The 12,542-nt window shown below is 32.2% G+C and overlaps 1 protein-coding gene across 1 annotated transcript in view; it reads right to left on the bottom strand.

The window, feature by feature from the left end:
* Nucleotides 1-129: 129 nt before the first annotated feature.
* The window catches only part of LOC113044656 (solute carrier family 35 member F1-like), an 88,081-nt gene continuing 75,668 nt past the window's right edge, over nt 130-12,542 (bottom strand). The window contains exon 8 of the mRNA XM_026204817.1: nt 130-948. Within this exon, the coding sequence (XP_026060602.1) occupies nt 724-948 (225 nt within the window). The 3' untranslated portion in view covers nt 130-723. The remainder of the gene's footprint in view (nt 949-12,542) is intronic.

Below are 12,542 nucleotides of genomic sequence, written 5' to 3'. Positions count from 1 at the left end.
TTTAATACAAATGCATGTACCCTTTTTCCTGGCAGAATTCAAACAAAATTTGACAAATATATATAAAAAATGAATATGGTATAACAGTTAAAGGGTGTAAAACCATTCTCTCTCTCATTTTTTTATTTATTTTTTTTACCCTTTTTGTATTTCTGACTGATGAATGTAAAAGTTTATAATTTTGAGCAGATAATACAATATGCAATCATGACATGTCCGGTACTGATGACTGTTATTAAGTCATGATTTCTCACTGGCTGATTTAACCCACAATAACATCACATGGCAAGGCACTGGCTCAAATCAGCATTGTAAAACTCAGAATGCAGTTTTCGTCAGATAAGTCTCATTTAAAATGTAAAATATTCATGAAGCTGTAGTGAAACAAACCATGTCGAACTTTCAAATACAATGAACCCTTTGTGCTCGTATAAGAAATTAAAACAATCACAATTGAGCATTTGGACAAAACAGTCAGCACGAATCCTTCTAAACACTTAATTTGCTGCGGGGAAAGAGGCAATGAGGTGAAATCATCTCTATACATGATGGATCTGATATCTCAGATATACAGAAGTCACTGCTACCTATTAACAGTTCATGATCACAGTGTACTTGTTTGCTACGTGGTTGATTACATCATTCAGTGATCATTATCATTCGTTTTTCTACAGACAGTTGGGCCGGGCAGTGGATGATTGGTTTTGAGAGACCACGCCCCCTTCAGGCTACTCTTACGCGAGGCTCCTCCTCTATTTCCTGACCCAGGCTCGTATAGGTCACTGAAGGCTCCAGGGGCCCCACGGTGGGCGTGTCTGAGATAGCGTTTCCCACATTGCGGAACTGTTTATAAACGCGAGGATCCTGTGCCACGTAGGTGGAGGAGGAGTAGTACAGGACCAGTCCCAGGATGATGATGAAGAAGGACAGCAGGTAAAGGCCTGAAAACTGAAGACAGACAAACAACATAACGAACTTCATGAAAGTCTGAAGAGTGATTCAGAACTCAACATAATGATTTATTCATTTCAAATCATGATCTAGTAATTCTAAATAGAACACTTTAAATCATAAAGTGAAAACTTTAAATGATAATTTACTACTTTTAATTAGAACAGTGATTTTAAAAAGTACAACGGTTCAAAACAGGACAATGATTTGTACTATAAATCATTATTTACTTCAAATAGAATACTCATATAAAACTTTAAATCAATATTTACTATAATTTTGAATTGATCACTGATTTAAATAATGATAGGAACACTGGTTTAAGATAATTATTAATTGATTTATTAATTCTAAATAATATCACTGATTTAAAACCTTAAATAACAATTTTCACTGATTTAAAAATGCAAATCATTATTAATTAATTCCAAACGGAACACTGATTTATGTTTTTTAAATAATAATTGACTAATTCTAAATTGAACAGTGACTTTAACCTGTACATTTTAACTAGAACACGGATTTAAAACTTCAAATCATAAATTAATTTTCTTTAAAATAGATCACTAATTTAAAACTGTAAATCATCATTTATTCATTCTAAACATAACACTCATTTAAAACAGTCAATTTGAACTAGAACACTGAAATAAGTATAAATCATAATTTATTAATTCTAAATAGAACACGATTTTAACATTTCAAATTTTACTTTAACTTTAAAAGTACTACTAAAGAACACTGATCAGAAAACTGTAAATCATGATTTATTGTTTCAAAATAAATGTTTTAAAACTTAAAATCGTTTACTACTCTTAAATACAACAGTGACTTCTAAATCATGATTTATTCTAAATAAAACACTGATTTAAAACTGCAAATCATACTTTATTAATAATAATTCAAATCAATCCAAATCTGCATGCTGTTATTTTTCTATGGAACACAAAAGAAGAGAAGAAAAAAAAACTTGACAGTCACAGTCACAAGTGTCTGTATGGAAGGTAGTTATTTAAACACTCCTTTTATTTTAAACAGACCAAATAACCACATACAGATTGGAACAAAATGGGGGTGAGTAAATAATGACAGAATATTATGCAGATGCTCCATATGGTCTAATGACATGGCCATTGCAGACATCCTTTGCTCCTATAAATATGTCACATTAGGGTAATATTTTGTTAATGAGCATGAGGGAATCAGACAGGCTGGCCCAACAGGAGAAATTCCACCAAGAATGAACTAATGAGCAAAAGCAACAGTTGTGTTAGAAATGTCCAGAGAAATGATTCACTCCCAATGTGAGTCTACTGTTCAAGGCAGGAGGTCTGTGCTTGTAATTACGATGGGATGGCATTAATAATTTAATAATGGTTTAAAATTTATGTTGTGAGACCAAAGGGAAAACATGTGCATTAATGTGATTTAATGTCATAGGAATGCTTAACTTAACTTAATGGGTCATGGAAGAACACTTTAATTTACAAGAATGCTCTAATTTATCCCAAAGTCTTCAGCATGAAGCCAAACTACATGACAGGTTTAGGATGGAAGATGGAAATTCACAATCATCAACTGATATTGAGCCAGACCTTGAAATCAGAATTTTGCCCAACCATGTTTTTTGAATATTAGAAAGATGCTGGACTGCTAAGGTTTTTTTTTTTTTACTGCACTACTGACGATGGCATTTTTGAGCAGTGCATTATATTTTGCTGTGGGTTATGGTCAAGCAGGGACTCAATACCCTTGTCAGCGCTTTGAAAATAGCAACAACAATCACAACTTTGAAAACTGAAATGCCAAAGCTTCACTCTATTTGCCATCACTCAATCTCCAAATCACATCAATAGTTTTTCATCCGTAGGGTCTGAGGTGTGGATGAGCACAACAATCACTTCCAGCAGCAGAGCTGTGCTATGAACAATGGCCTCTTAGCTTGATCATGGTCCATTTCTGAGCCATGTGCTGCCCATCTATAACACCTGTGATAAGTTGATCATTAAAAAAGTAACAAACCAACAAATACAAGCAAATCTGATGCATTAGGATTTTTAAGTTTCCTCAATAGCTTTTACATTTTGTTCAACTGCATGTTCAGCCCAGTGTTATTTTAGTATCATTGAGATGCTATCTAGTTTTTATTGCATAAATTCTGCTGTTTTAAATTTTTACATTTTAAAATTGAACTTTAGTAATATAGTTGTGTGTATCTGTCATGTCTATTGATTTGTTATATATATATATATATATATATATATATATATATATATGTGTGTGTGTGTGTGTGTGTGTGTGTGTGTGTGTGTGTGTGTGTATATATATATATATATATTTAGTGTATAAATATATAATATAAATATATATATATATATATATATATATTTATTTATAGTTCATATATATTTGTAGTACTTGTAGTATGTTATTATTAGTGCTGTCAAATGATTAAATCGCGATTAATCGCATTCAAAATAAAAGTTTTTGTTTACATTAATATATTATGTGTACTGTGTATATATATATATTATGTATATATAAATACACACACGTGCATGTATTTATTTCAGATAAAATGTTATTTTATATATTAAATATATTTATTTATAATATAAATTATATGAATATACATATTATACATGTAAATACATGTTAATATTTTCAAAATATATACTGAGTGTATGTGTGTGTTTTTAAACAAACACAGAACACACACCTATATTATGCAGACAAAAACTTTTATTTTGGATGCGATTAATCGCGATTAATCATTTGACAACACTAATTATTATTAGTATTTATACATTTTTATTTCATTTTAGGGGACACTTACACAACATCAATGTACTAAAATCTAAAAAGTTCAAGTTTCGTTTACAAATGACAACTTTGTCAAAACGATCCCCATTCACACGAATCCATTAGAAAAATTAAAATGCTATATTATTCATGCCATGCCAGTAGTTGGCGATGACACTTTTTAAAGAAACAATGTGCTTGCACACCTACCTGTAGACTGAACACGTAATACACATTAGCATTTTTTTGGTAGTTTACATGGAGACTTCTATTTTGAAATGTGACTTCAAAAGTTTTCCGTTTATGGTGTTGTTGTGTAAACGTCCACTTAGTTTTAATTCTTTTCATACATGAAGTTTAATTGATTAAAATAATAAATGTTTCTTGGCAAAGTTTTAAGCATGTTTCATTTTATTTCAGTTAACATTTAGTTCATGGTTTTTATGGTTTTAGTTTTAATTAACTGTAATATTCCTAATTCAGCCAATAAATTCTTCTGGAGGCAACTACAGATTTCTACATAACAGCAAACATAAAAGATGTGCTTTTAATATCAGACAACAAGTAACTAGCAACTACAGTACATCTGGACAAATTAGGTTAGCAAATATCTGTGACAGTAACTCTGTACAATATATCAATGCTCATTTTATACTGCAAAGCATGCTGGAAGCTCACAGCCCATTAACAAATCACTAACAATGTTCAGTATGAAAGTGTTTGATTAGAAAACATCATTATGCTAGTTTCAGGGGAATTAAACATGTTTTACATTCAAAGTATCAAAATATCTGTGATTCATCAAGCCTCATATGCAATTGATTTTAGTGTTATTAGCTGATCACATCACATCTAAAAGCTCTAGTACCAGAGAGGACCTCCATGAGACCATCGGCGCTTCCCGCCACACTGAGCCGAGGCTACTCTAGTGTAAAAACTACATGCATACACAGCTCATAAATATTTGCTAGCACATCCACTCCAAAGCCCTGAAGTGATAGACATTAGGCTTTTGAAGTCTAGAGAAACTCCACAGAGAATTTTAAATAACCTTTGACACTTTCTCGCAGTTTAAAGCCCTCTGCTGCCTGCCCCCCTCCAGCACCACAGCAGAATAAATATTTCCAATAAATCAATAAGGGCAAGTCACACTATGTCTTGGTGAGGCTTTTATGCATATCCAGAGTTGCTTTTCATAAAATCAAGTCTGTATAAATCTGTCAGCATGTGCATGGGTACACAGGCAAAATGAATATATTAAAGATGAGAGGTCTAGGATGGACAGTGCTTAAAAAAGAACCCAGGAGGACTTACTTCTATCTGAAGATATCTATTTCATTCCTCAGATGGTATCTAGAACTAATGCGATGTACTGAAGAACCTGTGATGTAACTTCAAAAAATGTTTAATCTCTAAAACAGCATATAAACAACTTGAGAAGTGAACACAGCGAAATGATCTTTTTGATAAAGAACTGATTTATGACAGCCCATTTCCAGCTCAGAGACAAAAGAACAAAAGTAAATGTGAGATAAAGTTTACATTAGAAAATAAAAACATTTCAAATTAAGTAACAGTTGTGGGAAGTGATCAGAATTATGAGTCTTATATTTCCAATTGTGAGAAATAATAACAATTTTGTGATAAAATGCTGCAATATTACATCATATATTGCAGATGTAAAGTTATGTAGTTATATATAAAATCCTAATTTTGAGAAATAAATGTAATTGTGAGTTTAAAGTTGCAATTATGAGACGAAGTAACAATTGTAGGAAATAATCAAGATTCTAAGAAAATAAGCTGAAATGACAAGTAATAAAGATGCAATTGTGATATTTAATCATAATTACAAGTAACGAAGATGCAATTTTTAGATAAAAATGCAGTTATGCTCATGGAAATTGTTTGCTTTAATGTTGCAAATTTGATAGATAAAGCTGCTATAACTGACTTATGAAGTTAAAAGAATAAAAAAATAAAGTACAAAATTGTGATGGTTACAAATATTTGAAAATATTGTTGAAATTAAAAGAAATAAAGTTACAGTTTGTATATATTAACCACAATTAAGAGTAATGAAGTTGCAATTGTGAGAAAAATACAGTTTTTTAAAAAAAATTGTCAATTATTATATTTAATGTTGAGGTAAAAAAAAAAAAAGTTGCAATTATAAGAAACAAAGTCACATTGAGAGATAAAACATATACAGGAAATACTTTATTTTTTTTACACTGAGGTGGAAAAATCTTTCAAAATGAAAATAGCAGGGAAAAAATGTGGCAAAATCCTGCCAGAGTGTTTTTTTTTTTTTTTTTTTAATTAACACACCTGAGAGTTCAGTGCAGACCACAGGTTAGAAATTAGGCAGATGGTTCTGGCAAAAATTTGGAAGACTGAGCTCAGCCTGAGAGATTTTTCAGTACTGCAAGGGTATTAGAGCCGGCAAGAGTAATATCTGCTGGAAAGGAATATATTCTGTTTACATCGCCGGTGTGTCAGGTTGCTCATTTAAATATATCAAGTGTTGCTACATGCCACCATAAGTATGATAAAGTGCCTGCTTTTTCAAGCCAGACACATGGTGCCCCCTTTCCCCCCAAGCATTAGGGGAGAAAAGAGTTTTCAATAAGGCTACAGTAATGTAATTACAACCTGAAAAAAGATGCCATACTCACAATAAATCATACTGTAATATGCAAGGTGTTCTGAGTGTCATATTTCAAAATGAAAGTTATGAACCAAAGATGGATTGTACTGTCCAAGAGACAAACAGCCATGTGTTAAAGAAGGGTTCGAAAAGAATAAAACTTGTCCTTGTTATTTTTACTTAGACATGGCTTTATAGTTTGTCTACCTTTGTCTACATGTTCATTTTGACCCAGAAAATGCTTGTTATGCTAGTGTTATCACATTACAATAAAATTTACTGACTTGGTTTAAACATGGTATAACAACTTCTCACTTTTGAGTGAGAGGGTGACCACCTGCTAATAAGCCCAAGGGGGGACAAGCGGTATGTTTCTGAGGGACAATGTGGGACACTGCCTTGCGCGGTGGTGCCTCCACTCCATTGGCAGACTCACTGATAGTGGTTTACCCATTTCTAGCACATACCACCTTACATGGTATATTAATAATGCCCTATTCCCCTTAACAAGTGTAATTGCTGATGTACTGTATGCTTATGACAGAATCGACAAATGCACTTCCACTTACGATTTACTTTAGCTATTTAATTTTATTTATTTTTCATTACAATTTATTCACTTTAAGAATAAAGTACTGCTCATATAAAGCATTCGCGTTGAACAAGAGTTAATAATTTGTCCAGGGGGAGGGGGGTTTCTCTCATGTTTTTGTAATGTCTGGGAAGCCAGAATGCGCATGCATCAACAGAAACGGTTTGGGGTTTTTTTTTCAGCGAACCGTGCCATCCCTATTACCTCAATAATCAATCAATTACAGGCCTAAAACAATCATGCCCGAGCAGACGGATATTAGAACATCTCATCACACCGGCACCCGCGTCTAAATCAGTTGTATGGTCTGGTTTTCAGTCTAAAACAGTTGAGTCAAGTATAATTGTCTCATCTGTTTCGGGAGGTGCGCGCGCAGTCAGCGGAGGCTCGCACCTCCCAACTCGCACCGGAGGCTCGGACCTTTTTTTCTCAGATTTTGAAAAATCTTCGCGATCGACTTAAAATGCTTCCAAGATCGACTTGTCAACCGCGATCGACGGGTTGGTGACTCCAGATATAGATGGGCGACCAACTTTTTTTTAAGCAAGCATTGATTATGCGTAACACAGTCTCAATTTGTGGGACGCATGAATTGGGCTTCAAACGCTGTGCGCGCACGCGCTACGCGGGACGGGTGGTCACCCTACATTTGAGGTGCATAAGTTCAAAAACTTACAATAAAAAGACTGAATCCAATATTTGTTTTCAGTGTTTTAAAAACGACTACTGATGGTAAATACATACTATCTTACTGAAAAAAGTAAAAGGTTATTAGTGACACTACTATTTATCTACTCCCTTACACTAAAGCCAATGGTATTTATCCTTCCATTTTAATGTAACATTTCCTAACTTATCTCAAAACTTTTCCAAATTCAGAAAATCTGTGGCTATGTGTGAAAAATTATATTATTTTCTTATTATTTAATATTTTCTGTTTAATGTGTTAAAAACAATTACCACAATTAGTGCTGGATCAATTTCTTTACCTTCCTGAAGTAGCTTTTTTTATATTTCTTTTGTTTACATTTTTGTAGAATTTTTTTATATTATCATAGTTGTTTTATCAACTTTTATTTTTGAGTTGCACACAAACAAACTAATAAAAAGCTACACTGAGAAAAATAAGGCCAAAGGCACCAGTTTGGAATAAATAAATAAATACCGTATTTGAAACATTTTGATGTGAGAAAGGGAAAAAGACTGAAACACTGGAATATTTCTAAATAAATTTCCTCAACAATATTTGTTTGAAACATTTTGATTTACATTAGAGAAAGGGAAAAAGAAAAAAAACACTGTATATTGTCTGAAGAATTTCAAAATAGTGAAATTATCTAAATGATCTAAAACATACCCCTATATAATAACTTATATCTAATATTGTGTAAAATCAGTCAATTTTATTTTTCCTTCCTTCTTGTTCTTTAAATGTAACTTGCACTTGCTTATCTCAAAACATTTCCAAAACCAGAAAATCAGTGTTTCCTTGACTATGGAAATCAAACTCCAAATGCAACATGAAACTCTGCTAACCAAGATAGTTGTGCAGCACAGACCACCTGCAAAGAAAAGCATGTCTTGACCCACTAATTACACTCGAATGACCTAAAATGACCCATAATAGACTAAAAACAGACTGTGCTCAGCATGCAAGCTTTTGTAACCACATTCAAATTTCATATTCACTCACTTCAATTAATAAAATTAGTTGGCTAACAACTGTCCTCAATAAACGAGGCATTTTTATGGGAGCATTTAAAATCCCACAATGGCATTGGTTTGTTGTGGGTAATGGCTGATAACCCTAGCCCTGCCCATGCGTTAAATGCAATAAATATTTAGGAAAAATGAATCGCATGTGTTAATGAGCTAATTTTGACAGCACTAGAATGTATAGAATATACCCATAACAAACTTCACTCTGTCTATATTGATTGGAGAATATTATTCAAGTCAGGCAGTTCAAATCCTATTACTCTAACACGCAGTTAAAGACATGAATATTGTCTTATCTGCTGATTGAAGAGTCTCCCTTCTCCCTCTGTGTCTTTTTTAATGATTTGTTCAGTAACCAGCACATGCTTCCAGTAAAATTCTCATTAACAGTCTTAACAATTTAATCTGGACCCGACCACTGCCAATATGAAGATAAAGCCAACCATCAAACGATCTACTTTTCCTTATGGAATATGCTCCAAACTAGCCACAAAGTGCAAATCAAGTGCAAATCAAAGTCTAATTGCAGCGAGAACATGCTTCTGTCACACATCTATACAGGCTACCAAGATTTCAGGAAATTGGGCAACCCATCAAGATCAGAACTCAATCATTACAGCTCTTTTTTTTTCTGAATTGGCTCAGCTGAACATCGAAGGATATTGTGGGAATCAGCTTGATTCAAATTTCAAACACACTCTCACCATCTTCTGTCTGACAAGCGGCAAATCACTGTGAAAACATACAGGCAACGTTCAAAATGGTCTCAGCCAAGAGTGTGTATATGCCAATATCTGTCCGCCACAGATAGGTTTCATATACAGTGGGAACCAGAAGTCTGAGACCACTAGCAAAAATGCTTCTATTTTACACATTTAATATGGTCTGGATTAAATGTTAATATATATATATATATATATATATATATATATATATATATATTAGGGCCGGGACTTTAACGTGTTAATTGAGATTAATTAATTACACAAAAAATAACGCGTTAACTAAGATTAATTAATTACAGAAAAAAAATTCCCGCATTTTTAATAACGTATTTTTGCACCGCGGAACGTTTCTCACTGGATGAGTTTCGGCGGACCGATTATACTGGAGCACCAACTAGCGTTCGCATATCACTGCAGCACATCGAGCCTCAAGTATCACCTCAACGCAAAACATATAGCAGCTAGCGTGGACTTTACACTTTATGTTGAACTATGTATTATTTTGTTGGTGCAACTGGCAGTTTATGTTGAACCCTTTATTGTTTTGGCCAAGGTTATTGAGAGTTGGACTTGGTATGTTATGGCCTCTGAAGCAACAGAGAGATGTTTTCTAATAGTCAGTGTTTCCAATGTTCTGAATGTAATTGACAGTATTGTGTTTTACTTAAAAAACACTTTACAGAAGGTTCCAGCACCTATAAGCTTCCTGAATTTCTGAAATGTACTATTTCTAAATTGTTTCTAAATATGCTATTGCTACACTTAATGGCAAAAATTGCACTGGTCTGCTAAACTTGGTTGAACAAAATAAACAATATTTTGATGCTTAAGCTTATGTATTCAGTCATTATTCAATGGTATACTATAAATCCATGTGAAAAAAAAAACAAAAAAACTTCTCACTGTTCTCAGGTCAAATATTTATATGCGATTAAAATGCGATTAATTTCGATTAATTAATTACAAAACCTCTAATTAATTAGATTATTTTTTTTAATCGAGTCCCGGCCCTAATATATATATATATTAATTGTATTATTATTGATGCATTAAAATTTTTACATTATCAGCAAAACAGTTTGAGACAAAATTGTATACTCTACATTTCAGGATTTTTGTTTTATTGTTCTTTATATAACTGCAGCACTTAAGTTGCATTTATAAAATCTGCTAAATTTGAAAAAGTGTTATTTTAGAATCAGTGAAATACCAAATAGTTTTTATTAATAGTTTGAATTGTTTATTTCATATATTATACATTTCAAATTGTATTAATTTTGTTGTGTTTTTGTTATGAATTTTTTTTAGGTTTATTCATTTTATTTCAGTTTTAGCTTTAGTTATTTTAGGGAAATCAAGTTATACTATATGAAAAATTATATAAAAAAAACTTTTAAACTTAAACTTATTTTATTTCAGGTAATGTAAGGTAGGTTATGTTTTTTTTTATTTTTTTAATAAATAAAATATGATTAAAGTTTATTATTATTATTATTATTATTATTATTTTATTAATATTATTATTCTTTATTTTATGTTTTACGTTTTCACTTTAATTTGAAATGTAAAATTTTTTAATTTGTGTTTTGACATTTTATTTAATTTTTTTTATTAATATGTATGTTCAATTTATGTCAGGTAATGTTTTATAACTCTAATAGCCCTGATGATCCAAAAGAGTGTAAAAGCAAGAGCATCTGACTGTCTGTACTCGAATGTCACAAATTAGCTTATTAGTGACCCACAGAATCTGAAATATTTCACCTATCTTTTATGTCCTTTCTTATTCATTTAATGATATTAGATCATCATTGCAGTCTCAGACTTCTTGGCTCTGCTATAAACTCAAAAGGACCTTGAGTTTGCATCGTGAGCAGAAACCAGGTTTGAGAAGACAAAGGGCCAGACACAAAAATAAAGGAGATGAGAATGCAGGTGCAGACTATAGCCAACAGCAATAACAACAGCGTGCAGAGAATCTCAGAGAGCTCTAGCTACATATGACCACATTACAAATGGCTCTGGCATTCAGTTCAAGGCTGGAGAGGGATTCATTTGGAGGCGCTTCATGTCTGCCGGCTTTCTTTCAAGCTGATGTAACCTCTAGCCTTTATGTGTACAGCACAATGACCAGAGAGAACAGTATGCAGAAAATGTTCTTCATATCATACCAGACATGAGCATCACGTAGTAAGATTACTTAATACTATGCCTGTCAATGTAATGCATTCATTTGTTTAATGATTAGGTTAAAAAAACAGCACTTGAAAAACACTAAGCAAAACAAAAAGCACAATACAGCAGCCAAAAACGTCTCACCTGCCACCCTTAAAATATCTTATTCTGTTCAGCTTATATTGATAAAGCTTTGGATTAATGACATATTTAATGAATCAGCATATCAAGTAATTCATTTGATAAAGAAATGGAATGATTGACAGCTCTAATTACAAAATAGTTATGGCTCCCAAATCTGATTGAGCTGTTTAAAGCTGTACTAAAAAGCTTATGTATGAATATTTTAAAAACTAGAAGTGAAAAAAATTAATATAATACTACCAGAATACTTTGAATACTGCTTTTTTTTTTACTTAAATTTTTTCTAATAATAACATTAAATCAAAAGTTAGGTACTTAGTTACCAAGGAAATAAAAAGAGTTAAAAGAAAAGTTAAGAGCAATTGAAGCATGATAAAAAAAATAGTGTGGCCGCTTAATTTAAAATCTAATGTTATAACTCTATTTTCCTTTATCTAGTGTTTGTAAAATACTGAAATGAGCAAAACAAGTCCTTATCTCTTCTTACTCCTCTATAATATAATATAATATCATATGATGTATTTCATAAATACATTATTTTCCTGTATCTAGTATAAATAAACTGCTGAAATTAGCAAAACAACACCTTATACTTTTTGTACTTCTTTTGATATGCTATATTTCTATATAATAACGCATCTCAACATGTCTATTAAACATGAACTGAAACCCATGATTATTTCTGCGATTCAGAAAGGGACAGCTGTGCTGAGCCTCTTCACACAAGGACACAAAAAGCCAGAAAACAAAGCCAGAGATGCTATATATGTGATTACAGCTTTTG

The sequence above is a fragment of the Carassius auratus genome, chromosome 26 (assembly GCF_003368295.1).
Source record: "Carassius auratus strain Wakin chromosome 26, ASM336829v1, whole genome shotgun sequence".
In the NCBI taxonomy this organism is placed as follows: domain Eukaryota; kingdom Metazoa; phylum Chordata; class Actinopteri; order Cypriniformes; family Cyprinidae; genus Carassius; species Carassius auratus.
This window is presented reverse-complemented; position numbering and strand designations above follow the sequence as displayed.